Source organism: Leucoraja erinacea, chromosome 16 (genome assembly GCF_028641065.1).
Source record: "Leucoraja erinacea ecotype New England chromosome 16, Leri_hhj_1, whole genome shotgun sequence".
Taxonomy (NCBI): domain Eukaryota; kingdom Metazoa; phylum Chordata; class Chondrichthyes; order Rajiformes; family Rajidae; genus Leucoraja; species Leucoraja erinaceus.
Genome location: NC_073392.1, coordinates 43,224,254 through 43,251,289, shown reverse-complemented (window position 1 = coordinate 43,251,289; position 27,036 = coordinate 43,224,254). Strand labels below are relative to the sequence as shown.

Below are 27,036 nucleotides of genomic sequence, written 5' to 3'. Positions count from 1 at the left end.
TTTGCTCACTTGCAAAATTCACCGCTGCACCACTGATTATCCATATAAAAATAGGAAATAGTTGTAAAGGAAATAGTCGGTACACAAAAATGCTGGAGAAACTCAGTGGATGCAGCAGCATCTATGGAGCGAAGGAAATAGGCAACGTTTCGGGCTGAAACCGCCCGAAACGTTGCTTATTTTCATATACAGGTGCACAACCTTTTATCCGAAAGCCTTGAGACCGGACACTTTTCGTAATTCAGAATTTTTCGGCTTTCGGAATGGAAGATTTTTAGCGTAGATTTTAACGGCCGGCTCAGTGGTAGAGTGCTCGGCTCATATCCGCAAGGTCGCGAGTTTGCGCCTCGATCCCGGCAGTTACTCGATCGCGAGTTTGAGTTCAATGTAGTTTTTTCTTGCAGAATAGGAGAGAATAGGGAGGGTTAGGCTGGGGTCATTCTCTGCGAGATGATCTTAGTGCGGGAGACAAGTGTAGGAGAGGTGTACTGACTGTGTGGGCAGAACTTTGGAAGTGATTGCCCACCATTCTCAAAAGCCGCTGTGTCTCCCTGTCCCTCCAACTCCAGAGGAAGCCGCTCCCCGATGGGCCGCTACGGCGACAAGTTGCAGTTCGCCCACAGCCCGAGCTGCGCCCCCTCATCCGCAACCCGGGTTCCTCCGGAGTTGGAGCGGGGCTGGCCTAGAGTTGTTGCTGGCTGTGAGTCTCTGGGATCTCCGTGCTTGCAGTGGGCCTGGGGGTCGGTGTCCCGATGAGGGGGCGCAGCTCGGGCTGTGGGCGAACTGCCACGTCGCCGTAGCGGCCCATCGGGGAGCGGCTTCTGGTGGTCCTGACGTCTCTCAGCTCCTGTCCAGGGGGATGGCCGGAGACGTCAGGACCAACAGGAACCCGCTCCCCGATGGGCCGCTACAGCGACAAGTCGCAGTTCGCCCACAGCCCGAGCTGCACCCCCTCATCTGCAACCCGGGTTCCTCTGGAGTTGGAGCGGGGCTGGGCTAGAGTTGCTGCTGGCTGTGAGTCTCTGGGATCTCCGTGCTTGCAGTCGGTGGCCCGTTGGTCCTGACGTCTCCGGTCACCCCCTAGAATGGAGCTGAGACTGGGAACTGTACCGCTCTTGCCCCCACCCTCTGCAACTGCAAACAACTCCACAGTTCCCAGTCTCAGCTCCTGTACAGGGGGGTGGCCGGAGACGTCACAGCCCGAGCTGCGCCCCCTCATCCGCAACCTCAAGACCAAGACGCACCTTGCACACCATCACCTTCTGTCCCTACGGGGAGCGTGTTCCTCTGGAATTGGAACGGGGCTGGGCTGCTGCTGGCTGTGGGTCTCTGGGATCTCCGTGCTTGCAGTGGGCCTGGGGGCCGGTGTCCCGTTGGTCCTGACGTCTCCGGTGACTGGCACTGGCTCCGACGTGAAGACAGTGCAAAGCCCCCGCGCCGGTGCAATGGGCGAGGAGCTGGAGAGGGGAGGGAAGGGGTCACACATATGGCCGGGAAGCAGAGGGGTGTAGGTGGGGTGAAACTGAAGGGAGCGACAATTTGCTGCTGCCTGCCCGCTGAGTTAAAAAGTTCCCACGCAAGACTCACGATACACTGTGTATCGTGAGTCTACCGTGGGAACATTTTAACTCAGCGGGCAGGCAGCAGCAGATTGTAAATTATTAACCCTCCCGCGCAATATACCCTCACCTTCTCTTTTATGAATGGGGATTTAGTTCCCCTTTCTTCGAGGACCGACCGGAGGTTCCGCTGTCACCTCTGCGGGCCGCCCTCGGTGAACGTCTTCAAGGACCTTTCTTCAAGGACCGAAAAAATGTCCGCTATTCGGAGCTTTTCGTTATTTGGATCGTCGGATAAAAGGTTGTGCACCTGTAACCATATAACCATATAACAATTACAGCACGGAAACAGGCCATCTCGGCCCTACAAGTCCGTGCCGAACAAATTTTTTTTTCCCCTTAGTCCCACCTGCCTGCACTCATACCATAACCCTCCATTCCCTTCTCATCCATAGGCCTATCCAATTTATTTTTAAATGATACCAATGAACCTGCCTCCACCACTTCCACTGGAAGCTCATTCCACACCGCTACCACTCTCTGAGTAAAGAAGTTCCCCCTCATATTACCCCTAAACTTCTGTCCCTTAATTCTGAAGTCATGTCCTCTTGTTTGAATCTTCCCTATTCTCAAAGGGAAAAGCTTGTCCACATCAACTCTGTCTATCCCTCTCATCATTTTAAAGACCTCTATCAGGTCCCCCCTTAACCTTCTGCGCTCCAGAGAATAAAGACCTAACTTATTCAACCTATCTCTGTAACTTAGTTTCATTCGCTCTATAGATGCTGCTGCACCCGCTGAGTTTCTCCAGCATTTTTGTGTACCTTCGATTTTCCAGCATCTGCAGTTCCTTCTTAAACACAAGAAAATAGGTGGCTTCTTTGGTGAATTTCTGATCAGCATAAAATCAGTTATGTCAGTGGCCATTAGCCAGACTCCCTTGAAATGTGGGGTATTGCGGTGATTCACATGATCCTTGCTATAATAAGTTGGTCGTGAGGCAAATTTATATCTGCTATTGGACATTGATAAAGAGTTTATTAATACAACTGCAACTAGGAAAGCAAGTTGCCATCAGATATTATATCGTCACTGTTGTGATCAAGAGGATAAGGCCATTTTACGTTGACATTTTATATTTCCTTTACTGTTGATTTGTTTGTTGTTCCTGCATGCCTAGTTAAGTCTGAAACATATTTTCCAGTGAACAAAACACTATAACTATTATGGGCAGACAAGAGTATATCCCTGTTCAAGAAGGAACTGCAGATGCTGGAAGATCGAAGGTACACAAAAATGCTGGAGAAACTCAGCGGGTGCAGCAGCATCTATGGAGCGAAGGAAATAGGCTACGTTTTGAGCCAAAACCCTTCTTCAGACTGATGGGGGGTGGGGGGGAGAAGGAAGGGAAAAGGGAGGAGGAGGAGCCCGAGGGCGGGGGGGATGGGAGGAGACAGCTCGAGGGTTAAGGAAGGGGAGGAGACAGCAAGGGCTAGCAAAATTGGGAGAATTCAACGTTCATGCCATCCGGACGCAAGCAACCCAGGCGGAATATGAGGTGCTGTTCCTCCGATTTCCGGTGTTGCTCACTCTGGCAATGGAGGAGACCCAGGACAGAGAGGTCGGATTGGGAATGGGAGGGGGAGTTGAAGTGCTGAGCCACCGGGAGTTCAGGTAGGTTATTGCGGACTGAGCGGAGGTGTTCGGCGAAACGATCGCCCAACCTCCGCTTAGTCTCCCCGATGTAAATCAGCTGACAACTAGAGCAGCGGATGCAGTAGATGAGTATATCTCTTTCAGTTTAAGTTCACCTCAAAGGATTGGAACAGCGTTGACCCTGCCAGAAACCTTGATAATCTGTTTCCTGACCCTGCTCAGATCATGTTATTTTAGGTTATCATAATATTAATCAACTAATCTTGTTTATAAATTATATTTAGAGAAGCAGACATAATTTAGATGAATATCAGCAACGTCAAGCTTTTCAGGACCCCAAATGCATTTCTGGGTATTCCAGGAGTTTAACTAAGTAAATGCACGCAATGATGAACATCCTAATATTCATTCTGTTACTTGTCAAATTAGCTTGAGCGAAGAAAGAAGAATCTCATAGGAACTGTAAGGCCAGCTTAAGTGATGTGGCTTCATCCAGGGCTAGATTGTGGTCTCCATATTAAACATATGAAAAACTAGATCTGAACTTTCTCTTAAGATTGATTTGGAGTCCTGTTTATTGATTGGATTCTGCGTATGATAGAAGTTTTGTTCTTACTGTAAAATACTAAGTAAATGTAATCTACTTAATGACCTACTGAAAGGTGAAAGGATTATCTGACTGTTCTTGAGTTTCCAACTCTGTCAGATAACAACATGTAGCTGTTTACTAATGTAGACCAGGTGTCCTTTTAATGATTCCGGTCACTTTTGATGCACAAAGGGACTGAATATAAGATAATTTGTAGCATTGCAAAATTGAATCGGTGGACTATCACGGCAGTTCTCTTTAGTCGAAAAAAAATCTTTCTCAATTTATATTTCAGATGGTGTGATATTACTGGAAAATCCAAGAGGCGATAACATTGTGAACTTGATCAAGCTGAAAAATATGATTATCAGCATATTCAGGTTGCAGACATCGAAACTGGCTATCTTTCATGAAAAAAAAGGTAAAATTATTGGTTCATAATTAATGCATGTATCAGGATCAGATGAAACATTTTGTTCTACGTTCTATCCAGTCAAATATCACACATGACTACAGTCAAATCATACACAAGTAAAATGGGTAGGGCAAAGAGAAAAAAATAAACAGACTGCAGTATTTAGTGTTACAATTGCAAAGAAAGTGCAGATTTTTAAGAAATAACCAAGGGTTGCAACATTGTTGATTGGGAGATCTGTAGTTTCAGGCATTGTATGTTGAAAGATTTTCCACAAGTTCTTTGAGCTAATGGTTCAGATCTTGCTGGCAACTTTAGGTCAGATCTTACTGACAAAGATGGCACCTGTCTGCACAGCAGAAAATCATCAAATATAGTACTCGGCTTACATGTATAAAAGAAACAGCAGAAATCAAGCTGCTTATGCATTTAAGCGCATTAGTGCTATTGCGATCTACCGGCAGCAACGGAGCTGCTGACTGTAAGGGAATTCCCGATCGCAGGGGAATCCCCCACCTGGCGGAGGGAGGATCACAGGAACAGTAAGTACTGTACCTGGAAACACCGGCGAGACCTCCATTGTGTCCGGAAACATGGACAGCGGGCAGATCTACAAGTCAGACTGAAGCGCAGGGGACTACGACCCCCTTTCCCTACCATCCTACTAGCCAATGTACAATCACTGGAAAATATAGTGGAGAACTTAAGGTCAAGGCTGCTTTACCAAAGGGAGCTGAGAGAATGCTCTGTGTCATGTTTCACAGAGACATGACTCACCCCCAGCTCCCCAGGTCCAGCCTGAAGGTTTCTCCATCCATTGTATGGACCATACGCAGGCATCTGGGAAAGGGAGAGGCGGGGATGTCTGCCTCATGGTCAACTCGTCGTGGTGCTCAGACGTGGCAGTTCTGTCTAACTTCTGCTCTCTGCACCTGGAACATCTGGCGGTGATCCGCCCCTTCTACCTCCCGAGGGAGTTCACCTCCATCATGCTGGCCGCGGTCTACTTCCCAGCCCAGGCAGACGTCCGTCTAGCATTGGAGGATGTGCACGCCGTGGTTAACAAGCGTACCCCGAAGTGTTTAACCGGGGACTTCAACAAAGCCAACCTGTAAAAATCACTTCCAAACTCCCACCAACATGTCGACTGCAGCACCAGAGGATTAGACACCCTTGACCACTGCTATACGACCATCAAGAATGCCTATCGTTCTATACCTTGCCCTCACTTCGGGAAATCCGACCATTCAGCGGTACTGCAACTGAAGAACGGAACAACTCCAGGACTGCGCTATGTTCAAGGACTCGGCAACGGACCTGAATGAATACAGTCCTTACAGACTTCTTAAGGAAATGTGTGGAGGACTGTGTTCCTACAAAAATCTTCCCAGTGTTTCCTAACCAGAAGCCTTGGATGAACCAGGAGATCCACATTCTTCTGAGGACCAGATCCAGGCATTCAGGTCTGGTGATGTATAGGTCTCTAAGAGATCCAGATATGACCTTGACAAGGCCATCAAAAAGGCCAAAAGGGACCACCGCTCAAAGCTGGAGGATGTGGCAGATGTACAGCAACTGTGGCAGGACTTGAATGCCATGACCTCCTACAAGTCGAAGCCAAGAGTCAGCTCAAGCGACAGCGAAGCATCACTCCCTGACGAGCTCAATGCATTCTATGCACGCTTTGATAGGGAGTACACTGATGTGCCTTCCCGAGCCCCCATATTGGTATTACAGTCACAGAGGCCGACGTCAGAAGATCCTTCAGTGGGGTGAACCCTCGGAAAGCGCCTGGACCTGATGGAATACCCGGGCAAATTCTCAAAACGTGCTGATCAACAGGCTGGGGTTTTTGCGGACATTTTCAACCTCTCACTACTGAGGTCTGAGTTTCCAACCTGCTTTAAGAGGGCATCAATAATAGGAAGGTGACGTGCCTCAATGACTATCGACCAGTGGCACTAATGTCTGTAGTTTCTTCCCTACAGCGATCAGGCTATTAAACACTACAACCTCAAATAAGCTCTGAACTACAATAGACTATTATTAATATTATTATTGCACTACTATTGTTTGTTTTTTGAGTGTATATATATATATATATATATATAAATCTATATAAATATGTGTGTGTGTGTGTATGTATATATATGTGTGTGTATATATATGTATGTGTATATATATGTATGTGTGTCTTTATATATATGTATATGTGTGTGTGTTTGTGTATTTGTGAGAAGGTGTATATATACACACTGAATTTTTTTTCTCGGTTATCATGTTGTTTACAGTGTACTACGTTTACATATTCTGTTGTGCTGCAGCATGTAAGAATTTCACTGTTCTATCTGGGACATAAGACAATAAAACACTCTTGACAACAGAACATGTATAAATATGTCAAAGAATTAAGGCAAAAAACAGGTGAGGTTTGAGTTGTAAATGGCTATGACTTGCAAGTCAGTTTATGCCATTTCACGAATAAAGGCGCCTTTTGCCAAATGGGAAAGGAATATTTCCATATGCCTTCTTTACCTAAGCCCTCGCCGAGTCACAACAATTGGGGAGTGGGCTCGAACTGAGCAGAGCTGGTAGATTCACTCACTGAGTCGCTGAAGCTGGTTGACAGCAGTACTTCCCACTCCTGCTCGCTCACCCATCACAGCCACTTCTGTTCATTTCCACTACTTCTGAACAGTTCAGTTTACGGACGGTTCTCAGGAACACAACCCTATCGTAATCTGGGGACTTCCTGTGTGAACATGCACATTCAGAAGCATTTATCGCCTTCAGGTTGTCTATCTATTCACACACCAACATGGTTTGAAATTATTGGGTTTGATGTTTGGAACCGAAGCAGTTTAAACATTCTAAGCAAGACTTTACCAACATAGCCACCATCTCCCAGCAGGGATTAACAAAAAGAAGCATTTTTGTCAGGTGTTCACCGCATACCAGGAACAAATATATTAGTCGATAATTTTAATTTTGATGCAAGACTAAGAAAGTTGAAGCATATAGTGCATTACAATGTGATGTATCAAAAAACTACCTTCCATCTAAATTTGAATGATGACTAACCGAGGATAGTAAATGTTATGCCTGGTGCTATACAGATCCTCTCCAGGCTACAACACATTTCCATTTCTGAGAACTGTTTGTAACCCGTCCGCCCGGCTATATATTTAGATAAAAACATAGACCAAACCACGGTAACCTGTGCAATGAGGATGATCAGCTTGGATTCAGAGAAACTGAGGCACAGGTCACTCACTACATAGAATACAGCGCATTGTTTCCAAGGCCTGTTGCCACAAACTGAGTTCCCACACGGTAGAATTTGCCTGCAGCCTCATGACAGCTGGCAGACTTTTGGTTTTTCAAAACCCTTGTTCATACTTACGGTTCTAGATAGGTTGAGTGTTCATAATTTGGGAGGACCTGTTATAATAATTATTAAGAAATAGATAAAATGGCAGCAATGATAATAATGACCTGTTATTCCTCTGAATTGTGGTTCAGTGTTAGTTGACTATTCTCCGCTCAATAGGTCTCCAATCTACACGTTACTGAAATACTTTTCATACATAACACATTCTTTTGTATTAACATCACAGCAGCTGGAGAATTTTGGTCTTAAATGCACTTATTTATAATTGATCTAACCTTGAGAATGCATTTTTGGGAAATCTGAATTAATCAGTATAGCAAAACTCAAAATGTTTTGGCTTGGATTCAGAGAAACTGAGTCACAGGGCACGTGCCATTATTTGGAAGTATATTGGATACCCATCTGCACCTATACAGTGAATGCAATGCTCAAGAAGTTGCTGTTTGATTTGCCTTGTTCTTTCGCAACAATTCTGTAACAAATATGTAGTACTGATCCATGAGATTCCCTTAATACTAACCTTCTTTCCTTCCAATTTCCCTTTCTGGGCAAGATTTGACACAGAATTTAATAGTTGAATTTCCTGATCTTGTTTCAGCTTGTTTGTTTGAGCATTATATATATATTATATAATATATGCGAGCTGTATAAATACATACCAAAAGCAGTAAGATTTTATTATTTATATAACTTCATAGCCTGATGGATTATTACATATTGGAACATAAAACGATCTGTTACTGTTCAAATTTCCCTTAATTGTCATATTAATATCCATTATGGCTATAGCCAGCCAAGAAAAAACATAAATATATTTTATTTAATTGGACGTTAGATTGTGTCGTTTTCAATAAAAGGACCCAGCACATCACATTACACTGCAGTAGACTGTTACAATTCCCAGTGGACACATTGGTCATTTCTTGCTTGGAGCATAATAAAAAATAAAACCATGTGAATTTACTGCAGGGACAGATGCTAAGTGATTACTGCAGGGCAGGCTTTTCAAAAATTGAATTGAATTTGGTAATAATATGTCCTAATAATAGCAGAGTTCTGGTTCACACCTATTTGGCTGCATTTTCATTCCACAGTCAGTTGGAAGATGTAAAAAATAGGACACAGTGCCTTCATATCCTTGGATCACCAGAGATTTGAATAATTGTTCCATATAAAATGGTAATTTTTTTTTGCCTGTTGTGCACAAGACAGGGTGAACTTGCCTTTTTGTGGTAAGTTGTTGGAGGGTTCTATGTGCCTGACCTAAAACTGGTTTTCACATGGGGCCCAGGTTATGGAAAATTATGGAAAATCTTTGACAGCATGGTGATTTTTTTTTGAATATTTGGGACTCGGCAGTATATAAACTGGGTAGCATTTTATACTATTCATGTTACAATGGTTACATGTGGATTTTATATTTTTTGCAATAATTCACCAGTAACCCACTTTTATTTGTAGTTCTTGATTTGTGTTTTGTCTCTGCTGGAGTTATCTCTATCTATGTGACAGCTAGTATTTTTGTTTCCTGTGCTCAGAGTAAAACCAGTCTCCCATTTGCTCTGTAAATGGGTGTCATAAAGTGATTTTTTATGTTTATCCTTGCTCTAGCTACAGTGCCCTCCATAATGTTTGGGACAAATACCCATCATTTATTTATTTGCCTCTGTACTCCACAATTTGAGATTTGTAATATAAAAAAATCACATGTGGTTAAAGTGCACATTGTCAGATTGGATTAAGGGTCTTTTTATACATTATGGTTTCACCATGTAGAAATTACAGCTGTGTTTATACATAGCCCCCCCCCCCCCCCCCCCCCCCCCATAATGCCTCCTTAATGCAGTTATAAGAGAGCTCTCAGCACCTAGTCTTTCCTACAGTCTTTCCATCACCTTTGGAAACTATTATTGCTGTTTATCAATATGAGGACCAAAGTTGTGCCAATGAAAGTCAAAGAAGCCATTATGAGACTGAGAAACTAGAATAAAACTGTTAGAGACATCAGCCAAACCTTAGGTTTACCAAAATCAACTGTTTGGAACATTAAGTTGAAAGGGAGCACTGGTGAGCTTACTAATCGCAAAGGGACTGGCAGGCCAAGAAGACCTCCACAGTTGATGACAGACCTGGCCAACAGATCATAAACACTCTTCAGGAGTCAGGTGTGGATTTGTCAATGACCACTGTCTGCAGAAGACTTCATGAACAGAAATACAGAGGCCACACTGCAAGATGCAAATCACTGGTTACCCACAAAAATAGGATGGCCAGGTTACAGTTTGCCAAGAAGTACTTGAAAGAGCAACCACAGTTCTGGAAAAAGGTCTTGTGGACAGATGAGACGAGGATTAACATATCAGAATGATGGCAAGAGCAAAGTATGGAGGAGCGAAGGAACTGTCCAAGATATAAAGCATACCACCTCATCTGTGAAACACGGTGGTAGGGGTGTTATGGCCTGGGCATGTTTGGCTGCTGAAGGTACTGGCTCACTTATCTTCATTGATGATATAACTGCTGGTGGTAGTAGCATAATTAATTCTGAAGTGTATAGACACATCCTATCTGCTCTAGTTCAAACAAATGCCTCAAAAATGGCGGTTCATTCTACAGCAAAACAATGATCCCAAACATATTGCGAAAGCAACAAAGGAGTTTTTGAAAGCTAAAAAATGGCTTTGTCAATCACCTGATTGAGCATGCCTTTTATATGCTGAAGAGAAAACTGAAGGGGACTAGCCCCCAAAACAAGCGTAAGCTAAAGATGGCTGCATACAGGCCTGGCAGAGCATCACCAGAGAAGACACCCAGCAACTGGTGATGTCCATGAATCGCAGACTTCAAGCAATCATTGCATGCAAAGAATATGCAACAAAATACTAAACATGACTATGTTCATTTACATTACATTTCTGTGTCCCAATCATTATGGTGCCCTGAAATGGGGGGGCTATGTATAAACACAGGTGTAATTTCTACATGTTGAAACCAAAATGTATAAAAATGACCTTTAATATCATCTGACAATGTGCACTTTAACCACATGTGATTTTTTTTCTATTACAAATCTCAAAGTGAATTGAATTGAATATCCTTTATCGTCATTCAAACAAGTTTGAACGAGATTTCGTACCATGCAGGCATGACAGAAAAAAAGCAACAAAACACACAATGAACACAATTTAACACAAACATCCATCACAATGAATCTCCAGGTATCTCCTCTCTGTGGAGTATTGTGGAGTAGAGAGGCAAATAAATAAACGATGGGTCTTTGTCCCAAACATTATGGAGGGCACTGTGCCTCTATCTTGTAATCTAAACACATTCCTAATTTAACTACTGCCTGTTTAACATGACCCTTAAATTATATTCACTATGTCAGCCTATTTTCCCATCATCCGCTTCCAGTATGTAAGGCTTGTGGGTTCACCCTATTACAGGCTGCCCAATTTTCTTATTTTTTCTGAAATTCTTACATCACAAGTGTACCTGATAAAAGATTTGCATCCCTTATTTAGATATCTCTCCATACCGCAAATTAACTTGCTGATAATTTAAGTATTCTTCATTGTTAATATTCTTCCCTGCACTTTAAAGACGGGCTCTTGAACCTATTCTCCCTGCACGAAAGATGGAAAACAAAAATAGAACATAGAATAGTACAACATTGGAATGAGCCCTGTGATCCGATGATGTCTATGTCAAACATGATGCCAGATTAAACTAATTTCTCTGCTTTGACGTGATGCATGTTCCTCCATTCCCTGCATTTACACGAGTCTTTCTAAAAGCCTCTTAAACACGCCATCATAAGTGCTTGCACCACCACCCCTGGCAGCGCTTTCCAGATGCCTGCCATTCTCTGTATGTTAAAAAAAAGACCTTAAAGCTATGTCGTCTAGCATTTCAATTTCCACCCTGGGATAAATATTCTGAATGTCTTCTCAATCTATGCCTCATAATTTTACCAAACATCCACCTGGGCTTCCCTCAACCTCCGATGCTCCCGAGAAAACAATCCACATGCGTCCAACCTCTCTTTACAGCCAATACCCTCTAATCAAGGCTGCATTCTGGTAAACCTTTCCAAAATCTCCACATCCTTTCTGCAATGGTGCAACCAAAACTGCACACAATATCCCAAATGCAGAAACCAAAGTTTTATAAAGATACAACATGATTTCTTGACTCTTATGCTCAGTGCCTTGATTGATGAAGGCAAGCATACTACATACTTTCTTTACCTCTCGACCTACTTGCATTGGTACTTTCAGGAACTGTGGTCTTGGATCTCAAGATCCGTCTGTACATCAATGTTGTGCAGGATTTTATTTTACTTCTGGACTTCTTTAAAAAGAGTTTTAAACATTAACTTGCATATTGAAAATAAAAATACTAGTATTGCTGAAATAGCCAACTTTGGCTGTCTAATTGGTTTTCAGTATTTTGGTTCATTTAACTATTGGCTTTTTCCGCTGTGTTTTCACCAAGACCATTGAAGCCATGATTCTAATTTTCTTCTCGTGAGATAAAGAGAATAATGGAAAGAAGGTCTGACAGGCAGTTTCTATTCTCAATCTAAATTGATTAAATCGGAAGTGCTGCTTGCATGGACAATGCAGACAACACACATTGAAATTATCTCTTTCCGTGTTGTAATATGTCATATCCATGAGAATCTGATGAAGGAGGTGGAAGTCTGATTAAGTGAATTTCCTTCACTGATAACGGATCATTATTGTTAAGCGTAACTGTTTAAAATCATTTCATCAGGCCAATCTGTTTTACTCTGCTTAAAATTAGCTTTTTCAAAGTTATCATTTCAATAAATGTTTCTGGAATTTTGTTTTGGAAATCTAATGCATTCCCACAAGCCGTCTTTGCTAGCCTTATAACCATATAACAATTACAGCACGGAAACAGGCCATCTCGGCCGTTCTAGTCTGTGCTGAACACTTACTCTCACCTAGTCCCATCTACCTGCACTCAGACCATAACCCTCCATTCCTTTCCCGTCCATATACCTATCCAATTTATTTTTAAATTATAAAATTGAACCTGCCTCCACCACTTCCACTGGAAGCTCATTCCGCACAGCTACCACTCTCAGAGTAAAGAAGTTCCCCCTCATGTTACCCCTAAACTTCCGTCCCTTAATTCTCAAATTATTCCTCTTGTTCGAATCTTCCCTACTCTTAATGGAAAAAGCTTATCCACGTCAACTCTGTCTATCCCTCTCATCATTTTAAAGATCTACAGAAAGTTTTTCCTTCCATTATTTATTATGTAAAAGAATATGTGTGTTATGATTGTGTTTATAATTTGTTTGGTTGTTTTGTTGTTTGTCTTTTGCACAAAAGTCCGCGAGCATTGCTACTTTCATTTCACTGCATATCTCGTATGTGTATGTGACAAATAAACTTGACTTGACTCGACTTGACTTGATCTCTTATCGTCCCCCCTTAACCTTCTGCGCTCCAAAGAATAAAGACCTAATTTGTTCAACCTTTCTCTGTAACTTAGGTGCTGAAACCCAGGCAACATTCAAGTAAATGTCCTCTGTACTCTCTCTATTTTGACACAAAATCCTGCACAACATTGATGTACAGACAGATCTTGAGATCCAAGACCACACCCCCCTCAGGAGAAAAGCTCAACCCACCACCAGGACTGTTAAAACTTGGCCTGAAGGAGCTTCCTCACAGCTACAGGACTGCTTTGAAAGGACAAACTGGGACATTTTTGGAAATCAGGACATCCACGGTACTCTTTTACATGCAGAACTGTGTTGACAACGTCACCGTCGACAAACTCATCTGGGTGTACCCCAACCAGAAGCCGTGGATGACAAAAGAGGTCCAAACTCTCCTCAAGGACCGCAACACCCCCTTCAGGTCTGGCGACAGAGCCCTGTACAGCGCTGCTAGAGCCAACCTGAGGAAAGGCATCAGGGATGCCAAAGCGGCCCACAAGAGGAAGATAGAGGACCACTTTAACCACAACGATCCACGGCGGGTGTGGCAGGGCATCCAGCACATCACCAACTACAAGCCCAGCAACAGCACGACGGCGACGCCTCACTGGCAGAGGAGCTGAACTGCTTCTTTGCTTGTTTCGAGGCAGAACCAGAAGAGTTTGTCACCATTCTCCCACCAGCCCCTAACAACAACAACTACACCCTCACTGTGCAGGAGCATGAAGTGAGGCGTGTGCTCAGGGCGGTGAACCCGAGGAAGGCTGCCGGCCCGGATGGCGTGACAGGAAGGGTTCTGAAGGAATGTGCAGACCAGCTCTCCGAGGTCTTCACGAAAATCTTCAACCTGTCCCTGTCCAAATCCATCATCCCACCGTGCCTGAAGCCTGCCACAATCATCCCACTACCAAAAACGCCTGTTATCAGCGGCCTTAACGACTACCGACCGGTCGCTCTCACACCAGTCATCATGAAGTGTTTCGAGAGGCTGGTCCAGCAGCACATCAAAGCCAGCCTCCCGCCCACCTTCGATCCACACCTACAGAACAAATAGGTCCACTGAGGATGCCATCGCCACTGCTCTTCACACTGCACTGACCCACCTCGAACACAAGGGGAGCTATGTGAGGATGCTTTTCATTGACTTTAGCTCCGCCTTCAATACCATCATCCCCAGCAGACTGGTCACCAAACTCATGGATTTAGGACTCTCCCAACCCACCTGCCTCTGGATCAAGGACTTTCTGTCTAACCGCCCCCAGACCGTCAGACTGGGCCATCACCTCTCCACCCCCATCACACTCAGCACCGGCTCCCCACAGGGCTGTGTGTTGATCCCCCTCCTCTACGCCCTCTACACCCACGATTGTGCCCCTGCCCACTCCACCAACACCATCGTCAAGTTTGCGGACGACACGACTGTGGTTGGACGCATCTCAGGAGGAGATGAGACAGCCTACAGGGAGGAAGTCGAAAGACTGGCAGCGTGGTGTTCAGACAACAACCTCATCCTAAACACTACAAAAACAAAGGAAATTATCATAGACTTCCGTAAGAACGTTGCAGCCCCCAAACCCATATTCATCAATGGGGACTGTGTGGAAAGGGTCTCAGACTTCAGATTCCTGGGCACACAAATTACGGAGGATCTCTCCTGGACTACAAACACCACCACAGCAGTCAAGAAGGCCAGCAGCGACTCTACTTTCTGAGGATCCTCAGGAAAAACAACCTGGAGGAGAAGCTGCTGGTGTCCTTCTACCGCTGCTCCATCGAGAGTGTGCTGGCGTACTGTATACCCACATGGTATGCCAGCTGCTCTGCAGCGGACAGGAGAGCCCTTCAAAGGGTCATCAACACCGCACAAAAAATCACTGGCTGCCCACTGCCCTCCCTGAAGGACATCTTCAGCTCTCACTGCCTTGGCAGGGCAGCCAACATCCTGAAGGACCCTTCCCACCCTGGACACAACCTGTTCCACCTGCTGCCCTCTGGCAGACGGTACAGGTCTTTCAAAACTCGCACAAATAAACTCAGAGACAGCTTCTACTCCATAGCCATACGTGAATTTAACAATGCAAAATAAGAAATAACACTCACATTCAACTGAATGGTTCTACCTCAGCTGCTATTGTTATTTATCTGTAATTTTTTTTATATGGATATATTTTTACCTTTTCTTATATATTTAAAATTGCTCTTGTGAATCGCACCGTGGGATTGACTTTTAAATTTTGTTGTACCATGTGCAATGACAATAAAGAGATTCATTCATTCACTCATCGATTTCCCTAGTAACCGCTTCAAAAAATTCAAGAAGATTAGTCAAACATGACCTTCCAGGCACAAATCCATGTTGACTGTTCCTTATCAGACCCTGTTTATCCAGATGCTTATATATATTATCTCTAAGTATCCTTTCCATTAATTTGCCCATCACTGACGTCAAACTACCAGGTCTATAATTGCTAGGTTTACTCCTAGAGTAAATGTACTCTATGTGGTCTGCGACGTGCTGGGAAATGCCAGCAGTTCCACATGGATCTAATGACAAATATAATTCAACTGCCAAAAAGTTCACAATTCCTCCATGAGTGCAGAAGTTCTGAACTTATTGGCTGGTTTCCCAGCTCTACACTATCTAGTCCAGTGTCAGGACATTAACTCGCTGAGTTTACAAGCAATTACCATGAGAATCTCCCCACTTAACCTACATTACAACCAGGCACAAGATCAACAAGCTCATTCATGTCAATAGACTGGAATGGCTGTGAGAGCGAATGGTTTGACAAAGTTATTTTAAAAACATTAATTGCCATTGATATATTGTTTGCGTTCTTAAGTCATTATAGTTTATTTTATTATTTTAAAAAATGTAGCTATTTAATTGATCTTTAATAGTTTTGTATCGCCCTGAATTTCAGACACAAACAGAAGCATTCTTAAAGCTAGAAACCCTGAAAAATCGCCTGTCCATTGATCCTCAGATGCTGCGTGACCTGCCGAGGTCCTCCAGCACTTTGTGTTTTGCTCAAGATTCCAGCATTTACTATGTCTTGTGTCTTCTTAAAAAAAATTCCTGAGTGTGGCTCACTGAAAGTATTCATGAAAGAGATGATTATTTATTGTGCACCTAGCTGATTCATATTGAAAAGGCTGTACAGTGCCCTCCATAATGTTTGGGACAAAGGCCCATCATTTATTTATTTGCCTCTATACTCCACAATTTGAGATTTGTAACAGAAAATTTAAAGTGCACATTGTCAGATTTTAATTAAGGCCATTTTTATACATTTTGGTTTCGCCATGTAGAAATTACAGCAGTGTTAAAACATCATCCCCCCATTTCAGGGCACCATAATGTTTGGGACACAACAATGTCATGTAAATGAAAGTAGTCATGTTTAGTATTTTGTTGCATATCCTTTGCATGCAATGACTGCATGAAGTCTGCGATTCATGGACATCACCAGTTGCTGGGTGTCTTCTCTGGTGATGCTCTGCCAGGTCTGTATTACAGTCATCTTTAGCTTATGCTTGTTTTGGGGGCTAGTCCCCTTCAGTTTTCTCTTCATCAGCATATAAAGAAAGGGCATTCTCAATTGGGTTTAGATCAGGTGATTGACTTGGCTACTAAGAATTTACCATTGAAAAACTCCATTGTTGCTGTAGCAGTATGTTTGGGATCATTGTCATGCTGTAGAATGAACTGCTGGCCAATGAGTTTTGAGGCATTTTTTGAGCTTGAGCAGATAGGATGTGTCTATACACTTCAGAATTCATTATGCTACTACTATCAGCAGTTGTATCATCAATGAAGATAAGTGAGCCAGTACCTTCAGCAGCCATGTATGCCCAGGCCATAACACCCCCACCACCGTGTTTCACAGATGAGGTGGTATGCTTTGGATCTTGGGCAGTTCCTTCTCTCCTCCATACATTGCTCTGATACAAGTTAATCTTCGTCTCTTCTGTCCACAAGACCTTTTTCCAGAACTGTGGTTGCTCTTTTAAGTACTTCTTGACCCTGGTTCTGGTTGATTACTGCGCAGACAGTTCATAAGTGGTTATCTCGCGCAGGTCGGAGTGAGTAGAGTAGTGACTACATTAAGAAGTGGGCCTTTTTGACCATGTTGAGGAGATCTAGTTGCTCAATCCCCTTTTGAAATGACAACATCGGGAGCAGCACATGTGTTGGGTGGTAACCTATTCCATTCCCTTATCGTCCTTGGGTAAAGGGAATATTGGTAGCAAAGTTTATTGAAATGTAGCGAGTTGATGATGTAGGGACCATTATTTTGTCTTGTTTCATGGCAGTTGGTGGTCTGGGACGACGGAAGATTTGATGGCGTGATGTTGTGAATCTCCTTGTAAATTACAATAAGTCTTAGCCTGATTCTGCGGAGCTCTAGAGTATCCCATCCGAGAGATGTCAGCATATTATTCACACTTGATTTGCGCTTGTAGTCATTCCATACAAAGCGGGCTGCTTGGCGTTGTACTTTCCCCAGGTGATCTTGTTGTTGTTGTTGAAAGGATCCCAGTCGGCTCCACAATACTCCAATTTGGGCCTGACTATGGACTTGTAGGCATTCTCTTTGATGGATGTACTACGTGCGTGAATTCTTTTAAGAAGGCCGAGAGTTCTATTAGCTTTATTAGACACCTGACTAATTTGCGTCGCCCAACTTAAATCTTTGCTTAATTCGCCTCCTAGATATGGGTGAAGGTCGACAGCAAGCAATGTATGGCTACCCATGTTGTATTCCAATGAAAATGGTTTAATCTTGTGTGAGACATGCATGGTATGACATTTGGTTGTATTGAATAACATCTGCCAGGTTTTTCCCCACTCACATAGAGCATCCAGGTTCTACTGTAAGGACAAGCTGTCTTCTGGTGTTTTAATCTCTCTATAAATTATGGCATCATCTGCGAAGAGTCGAACTCTGGACGAAACTGCATTTGGAATGTCATTGATATACAGTAGGAAGAGCAATGGACCCATGCCAGTCCCCTGTGGTCCACCTGATGTCACAGAAGTTTCAATAGACGTCTCTCCCTCCAAGAGAACTCGCTGGTGTCTCCTTGTCAAACCCTGTTTATCCAGATGCTTATATATATTATCTAATGGAGGAAGGATGTTGAGAGGGTGCAGAAGAGGTTTACTAGAATGCTGCCTGGATTAGATAGGAGAGGTTGGACAAACTTAGATTGTTTTCTTTGGATCATCGAAGGGTGAAGGCAGACATGATGGAAGTATGTGATAAAATGAGAGGCGTAGATGGGGTAGATATTTGAAATGGTTTTCCCAGAATGGAAATGTCAAAGATTAGAGGTCATAGCTTTAAGGTTTTAGGGGTAAGTTTAAAGGAGGCACGTTTTTTTACATGAAGTGTGTACGGTGCCCGGAAAGCACTGCCAGGGTGGGTGGTAGCAGCAGATATGATAGTGGTGTTTAAGAGGCTTTTAGGTAGGCACATGGATGTGCAAGGGACAGAGGAATGTGGACCACGTGCAGGCCTAGGTGATTAGTATAATTTGGCACATACATGGTGGGCCACAGGGACTATTCCTCTGCTGTAGTGTTTTGTGTTTTATGTTCTGTGAATTGCCACACAGTTTCTGCAATGTACCACTGCTTGATATTTCAATTAATCATCATAACTGATTAAAATAATATAGTGCAATCAATTTTGTTTTGAGAGATGTCAATTGGAAAATGCACGTACGAGTTATTAGGTTTTCAGGCCTTAATGTACAATTTGCACGCTCAAAAGTAATTAAGTAATTGAGAAAGATGTAATATGGAATCAATCTCCTGATACCAGGATTTTTTTGCATGACGACTAGTAAAAGTGCATCCTGCAACACTGATTCTGTTTGCCTCTTCCAGAACTAACAAACGAGACTGACCTGATGATCCTCAGTGGAAAGACTGTGTATGTGACAGCTGGAACTGCACCAGAAGCTATTATACAGTCTGAAAATCTGCTCTGCAAGTATGTCAACTTGCAGCTAGTGAATGCCAAACCCCAAGGTATGACTAGAAAGACTAATACATTTATTTTATGTATATTTTACAGATTGAATATAATAATTATTTGTTATAATATCTTGCTGCTTTGAGGGGTTTTTTTCCCCACTGAAACTTGTGAAGCAACCTAGAATGTTCTACCACGTTAAAATGTTATTAAATTGCAGTTTGTCGATATTGAAATTCTTGCACATCCTTTCCCTACTGTCAGTTGCATTTGAGCAACTTCAATATATTGCTGCAAATTTATAATTGATTCATAATATAAAGGGAATCAAAACTTAGTAAGATGTTCAACATGACTTCTACCTGCCTGAAAAGTAGAAGTTGAATCAATTAATTTTTGCAGGTCATTTGTGTGTCCACAGTAATCCTTAAAAATGAAGACAGATATACCAAAATTAGGAATAGAAATAAATGACTATTATTATTCTTGATCTTGATTAAATAGACAACTATTGCATCAGGTTAAATTAAACCGAAAAAAAGGATTTCCTTTTGCATCTTTCATTTACCATTTAAATTTTATTCAAATGAAAAAATATTCCCCACATAAAACATTGTAGTCAAGTAGTTTTATGAATACTTTCAGCAAATTTTCAGCATATAAAAAATATTAATCAATTTGGGTGTATTAACGAACGTTCATGCATATTAAAGAATGTTGAGGAAGACACATGGCAAACACAAACAGTCGTCAGAGAAAGGAATAGTCGCAGAAAGTTTCGGTATACCAACCCAGGCAATTTCTCTATACAGGGAGAAAAATGAATAGCAACACCAGTGGCATGCAAGATAACAGAATGCGTAGTTAAAGGAGCATCAAGTAATTAAAACAAGACCCTCGGACAGCATGAAAGATCCCATGCATTGTTTTGAGAAAATATCAGTGCTGTTATCCAGAGAGATGAGCAGGCAATTATCATATTTCTCTTTGAGGAAGTTTACTGTGCAAATTAGCCAGCATTACAAGCACGCTTCTGAAATTATTTGACTTAGAAGCTGCGGTTGCCTTGAGATCATGAAAAACTGTGCATATCTCCCTCTCCTTAATTTCCCGTATTCTCAAAGCCAGAGGGATCTAAGGTGTGTGCCTGGGGTGTGTTGTGGAGCAGAGGGATCTAAGAGTGCAGATATATAGTGCCCTGAAAGTGATGTCACTGGTAGATTGGGTGAAAGAAGGCTTTTGGTACATTGGCCTTCATCGGAAGGGTTTTGAGTATAGAATTTGGGATGTTATGTTACATTTGAAAATACGTTGGTGAGGCCGTATTTGGAATACTATGTTCAGTTTTGGTCATCCTGCTACTGGACAGGTGTTATTTAGCTGGAAAGAGTGCAGGGAATATTTTTAAGGACTTTGCCAGAGACGGGTGCGCGGGAGGGGGGGGGGTGGGGCGGGGACTTATTAGGCGTGGTGGGTGGGGGGTGGGGGAAGGGGTGTATGGGTGGAGGGGGGGGGTGGTGTGGGGCAGGGGTGTGTGGGCAGGGGGAGAGATTGTGGGGGGAGGGGGGAGAGAGAGAGCTCGGAGAAAAGATGGGGGAAGAGCCAAGGGTAGAGGGGGGTATCACAGCGGCAGGGGGCCGGAGCCAGCGAGGGGGACCAGGGGGGAAGGGGCTGGAGCTGGCGGTGCGATGGGGACTCACAGCGGGCGCTGGTCGTACTGCTCCGCCGGGATCAGAGTCTCCACTTTCCCTTTAGCGACATCTCCGACTCCGCGCCGGCCTGGGCTGGGCTGGGCCGCTTCCGGTCCCTCCGAAAATTGTTTCCAGTTGGAGACCTCTGCCAGTCACCCGCAACTACAGTAAAGACGCAATGGAGCAGGAAGGGGCAGACCGTCCCGGGTAAGTGACAGGAGAAGAGACTAAATCCACGCAACGCTGACTGGCAGGAGAGGAGATCGATCTGCGCACGCGCGGTTTTTAAGATTTTTAAACTTTGCTAACTTTTACAATAAGCCACCGATCAGAACGAAACTTGGTGCACTCGCAGCACAGGGGAACATGCCGTTTTTGTGCAAATACAAAAACCGTGCACACCAGAAGATAACAAGTTCAGAGTTTTAGTTGTATAGAGATAGATAGAAGATAGAAGATAGATGGATGGGCCAAAAGCGAGCAGAGGGGATTATCTTGGATGAGGCATATTGGTCGGCATGGACATCTGTGCTATATGACACTATGATTCTTAGCGTTTTCCATGGCATATATACACCGAATGTAATCTATTATCTCATTGCCCTGACTAGCCCAAGTCTAAATCAATTACTAAAAAAACAATAGTGCTACCACAGCAAAATTACCACAAAAGAATGATCCTGTTGGGAATGTATCTTTAAATCATGTTGCTATTCACCTTGTACATATTTGCCTGTGCTTTTGCATGTCAACAATTATTGTGGGAAGTTAAAAAAATGTAAGTATTTAAAATTCTTCTGTATTTTAGGAATGAGCATCTGGAAATAAGTATAAGTAGTTATTTGAATTCCATCCTGCTGACTTTATGTTCAAGAATAATGGATTCATTTTATGCCACTTAATGAGATCACTGGTTTGCAAATCACTGACAGGTATAATATTAGAAATAATATATGCTGGGTTTACCAGGGACAAAATAGGTAGGAATTGTGCTGGATTATGACAAATCATCTATATACTAATAAAACTCTGATCTGGGAGAGGGGTGGGCTGTGTGTGTGATCATACTGCTCGAAAAAACAATGCTCTAACGGTAAAATGTTTACAAATTTTCCACACAGACTGGGAAACACATTCTGTAAATGGGCTGGATGGTTTGGAGTTTGTAAAATGTGTGCAGGTTATTTTTTTGCAGCAATACATAGAGGTACCTACTAGAGAAGGGGCAGTGCTGGACCTCCTGTTAGGAAATGAGACAGGTCAGGTGGCAGAGGTATGTGTTGGGGAGCACTTCACGTCCAGTGATCACAATACCGTTAGTTTCAACATAATTATGGAGAAGGTCAGAACTGGACCAAGGGTTGAGATTTTTGATTGGAGAAAGGCTAACTTTGAGGCATGCAAAAGGATTTAAAAGGAGTGAATTGGAACATTTTGTTTTATGGGAAGGATGTAGAAGAGAAATGGAGACATTTAAGGTGAAATTTTAAGAGTACAGAATCTTTATGTCCCTGTTCGGCACAGAAATAGTAATAATTGGAAAGAGCCATGGTTTTCAAGGGAAATTGGACACTTGGTTCGGAAAAAGAGAGAGATCTACAATAATTATAGGCAGCATGGAGTAAATGAGGTGCTTGAGGAGTATAAAGAATGTAAAAAGAATCTAAAGAAAGAAATTAGAAAAGCTAAAAGAAGATACGAGGTTGATTTGGCAAGTAAGGTGAAAGTAAATCCAAAGGGTTCCTACAGCTATATTAATAGCAAAACAATAACGAGGGATACAATTGGTCCATTAGAGAGTCAGAGTGAACAGCTATCTGCAGAGCCAAAAGTGATGGGGGAGATATTGAACAATTTATTTTCTTCGGTATTCACCAAGGAGAAGGATATTAAATTATGTGAGATAAGGGAAACAAGTAGAGTAGCTATGGAAACTATGAGATTTAAAGAAGAGGAAGTACTGAAACTTTTGAAAAAAATAAAAGTGGATAAGTCTCCAGGTCCTGACAGGATATTCCCTAGGACATTGAGGGATGTTAGTGTAGAAATAGCAGGGGCTATGACATAAATATTTCAAATGTCATTAGAAACGGGAATGGTTCCGGAGGATTGGCGTGCCGCACATGTTGTGCCCTTGTTTAAAAAGGGTTCTAAGAGTAAACCTAGCAATTATAGACCTGTTAGTTTGACGTCAGTGTTGGACTAATTAATGGAAAGGATACTTAGAGATAATATATTTAAGCATCTGGATAAACAGGATCTGATTAGGAACAGTCAACATGGATTTATGCCTGGATGGTCATGTTTGACTAATCTTCTTGAATTTTTTGAAGAGGTTACTCGGGAAATTGATGAGGGTAAAGCGGTGGGTGTTGTCTATATGGACTTCAGTAAGGCCTTTGACAAGGTTCCATATGGAAGGTTGGTTAAGAAGGTTCAATTGTTGCATGTTAATGGTGGAGTAGCAAGATGGATTCAACAGTGGATGAATGGGATATACCAGTGAGTAATGGTGGGTGGTTGTTTGTCAGGTTGTAGGCTGGTGACTAGTGGGGTGCCTCAGGGATCTGTATTGGGTCCACTGTTGTTTGTCATATACATCAATGATCTGGATGATGGTGTGGTAAATTGGATTAGTAAGTATGCAGATGATACTAAGATAGGTGGTGTTGTGGATAATTAAGTAGATTTTCAAAGTCTACAGAGAGATTTAGGCCATTTGGAAGAGTGGGCTGAAAGATGGCAGATAGAGTTTAATGCTGATAAGTGTGAGGTGCTACATCTTGGCAGGACAAATCAAAATAGGACTTACATGGTAAATGGTAGCGAATTGAGGAATGCAGTTGAACAGAGGGATCTAGGAATAACTGCATAGTTCCCTTAAAGTGGAATCTCATGTAGATAGGGTGGTAAATAAAGCTTTTGGTGTGCTGGCCTTTATAAATCTGAGCATTGAGTATAGGTTGGGGTGTAATGTTAAAATTGTACAAGGCATTGGTGAGGCCAATTCTGGATGTACAATTTTGGTCGCCAAATTATAGGAAAGACTAGACCAAGTGCAGACCCGTTGGGTCTGTTCCCCCAACGTACGGTTGTGGGGGGGACGGCGGCATGCAGCGTCACACACACTAACTATCCCCCCCCCCCGCACTCACGCTAATTGCCCCCCTTGATATTATATTAATATTATTAATTTGCTCCTTTTACCCCATAACCACCCTATTTACTGATGCATAACCCGCAACTTGCAGTCACATCTAGAGAGGGAGGGGGGGGGGGGGGGGGGGGTTAGAGAGTGAGGGCAGAGAGAGAAGGGGCAGGGACAGAGAGAGAGACAGACACAAAGAGGGGCAAGAGGGATGGGGGGTGGAGAGGAGGAGAAGAGGGAGGGTGGGTGAGGGGGGAAAGGTGGGGGAGGAGGGGAGGAGAGAGAGAGGGTGAGAGTGAGGGGGGAGAAAGGGGGGAGAGGTGAGGAGCAGGGAGGTGGATGGAGGGTGAGGGAAGAGAGGGTTTAGGGGAGGGAGGGAGGGTGAGGGAGGGGATGGAGGGGAGGAGGGGAGAGAGAGAGGGGGAGAGAGGGGGAGAGAAAGGGTGTGCTGAGAGGGGGTGAGGTGAGGGGAGGGGGGGAGAGGGAGGGGGGAGGGGGCGGGGAGGGAGGGAAGGGGGTAGGGGGGTGGAGGGGAGGGACGGTGGGGGAGAGGGGATGGAGGGGAGGAGAGGGAGAGGAGAGAGGGGAGGAGAGAGAGGGGGGAGAGGGGGAGGGGGAGAGGAGAGGGGGGGGGAAGAGGAGAGAGGGGATAGAGGAGAGGAGGAAGGGGGGAGAGAGAGAGAGAGAGAGAGAGAGAGAGACGGGGGAGAGAGAGAGAGAGAGAGAGGGATAGGGAGAGAGAGAGGTGGGGAGAGAGAGGAGGGGAGAGAGAGAGAGGGTGCCTTTTTACTTCAACCCAAACAACCATTTGCAGGCAGTGCTTTTTTCCCTCAAATTAACCATATTTTCATTTTCAAACCACATTATGGGTACTCACAGCTGTGGAGATATTTGTTCAGTTTTATTCAGAGCTCTGATTGAGGCACACCACTTGCAGAGACTGATTGAGGCACACCACTTCCTGGTTTTATAGTCCCTCTCCCTCTCCAGCAGGAGCAGTAGAGAGAATGGGGAATTTTGTAAAAACTTTACTATCTCTGTCATTTTTCATCGACGGGAAAAATCCTCGGCACACATGCGGCGGAGGGGGGGGCTCTGAGCGAGGTGGCCAAAAAATGACGGCCGTACGTGGCGGCGTTCTCTTGGAAATCGTAGCACAGAAGGCCAAAAGCGGTCAAGAACAGAGATTTAGTAATATAGATAGATGTCAACAAAATAGAGAGAGTACAGAGGAGATTTACTAGATTGTTGCCTGGGTTTCAGCAACTAAGTTACAGGGAAAGGTTGAACTAGTTGAGTCTTTATTCTTTGGAGCGCAGAAGGTTAAGGGGGGACTTGATAGAGGTCTTTAAAATGATGAGAGGGATAGACAGAGTTGACGTGGATAAGCTTTTTCCATTGAGAGTAGGAAAGATTCAAACAAGAGGACATGATTTGAGAATTAAGGGACAGAAGTTTAGGGGTAACATGAGGGGGGACTTCGTTACTCAGAGAGTGGTAGCTGTGTGGAATGAGCTCCAGTGGAAGTTGGGGAGGCAGGTTCGATTTTCTATATACTTTTAAAACTCTGTGTTTGTGTGTGTGTGTATGTATGTCATTTTTTTGGCCTTTGATTCGTTACTCCGCCAAAAACCAGACGCTAGCCATTTCACTTTTACATTTACTCATCTACTCATTAAATGTAGTCATTTTTCTGTACACATTTTTAATAAAATCAATGATGCATAAGCAATATATTTCCGAGATGGTGCATGCCGTGGAAGGGGAAATGCAGGTGATGCAGGTGATGGTATTCGCATGCACCTACTGCCCTTGTCTTTCTTGATGGCAGAGGTCCTGGGTTTGAGAGGGACGCTCACAATTTGTGAGTAACTGCCGTGCATTATTGATGGTGCACACTGCAGCGACTGTGCGGTGATGGGATTGAAGGTTATGGTGATTAAAGGTAGTGCCAGTCAAGTGGGCTGCCTTGTCTTGGATGTGTTTTTGACATATTGGAGACTACTCTCCATTTGCCTGGGTGAGTACTCCATCACACGTCTGGTGTACCTTATAGATAATTAAAAGACCCAGAAATGTCAGGATGTTAGCCATTTGCTACAGTACACTCAAAGTGATCTGTTCTTGTTGCTAGGGAATTTGTGTGGTTGGTCCATTTGAATTTCTGCTTGATGTTGACCTGCCAAGATATTTGTGCTGGGGGATGTGATAGTGATAATGTCAAGAATGTCAGGTGCAGGTGGTTAAACTCTCTTGTTGGAGCGGGTCATTGTCTGTTACTTTTATTCACAAATCTTATCACCCATGTCTGAATATAATGCAAGTCTTGCAACATGTAGGGTGGGTTACTTCATTTCCTGAGGTGTTGCTAACATTACGAAATCAGGAAAAATCCCCACTTCTGGCCTGAAGATGGAAGGAAGATTATGGATGAAGATTATAGTTGAAGATGGTTGGACATAGGGCATTGCCTTTAGGAACTCCTGCATCAGTTAAAATAGCCACCTCAACAAACCTCCGCTCTTCCAAACCGGTCACAAATTAAATCAGTGAATCTATATGGGAATTGGACTGTATCACAGTATGGTATGGCAACTGCTCTGTCTCCGACCGGAAAGCACTGTTCCTCACTCCCCTCCATTGAGTCTGTCCAAAGCAAGCGATGTCTGCGAAGGCCGCTTAGCATCGTCAAGGACTGCTCTCACCCCAACCATGGACTGTTTCCCCTCCTACCATCCGGGAGGCGCTACAGGTCTCTCCGATGCCGGACCAGCAGGTCGAGGAACAGCTTCTTCCCTGCGGCTGTTACATTACTCAACACTGAACCTCGGTGATTGACAACCACCACCGCCACCCCCCCGGAGACACCTTCCACCAGGAAAAAACAGGAACAAAATAATTGCACCACCATGTCTGTATGCATGTAAATATATTTATTTATTGCTCATATTCTCTGTCGCTCTTCTAGGGAGATGCTAACTGCATTTTGTTGTCTCTGTACTGTACACTGCACAATGACAATAACATTTGAATCTGAATCTGATTTGATATTATAGATTTGTCCAAGTGTTAAGGTGATAGCAATTATATCCACAATGCATTTTCTGCATTAAAATTTAACACT

The 27,036-nt window shown here is 43.5% G+C and overlaps 1 protein-coding gene across 2 annotated transcripts in view; it reads left to right on the top strand.

The window, feature by feature from the left end:
• iars1 (isoleucyl-tRNA synthetase 1) overlaps positions 1-27,036 on the top strand; it is a 174,257-nt gene that overhangs the window by 135,199 nt on the left and 12,022 nt on the right. For both annotated transcript variants that reach the window (XM_055648264.1, XM_055648265.1), the window contains 2 exons: positions 4,100-4,225; positions 18,986-19,129. In XM_055648264.1, coding sequence (XP_055504239.1) covers positions 4,100-4,225; positions 18,986-19,129 — 270 coding nt within the window. The remainder of the gene's footprint in view (positions 1-4,099; positions 4,226-18,985; positions 19,130-27,036) is intronic.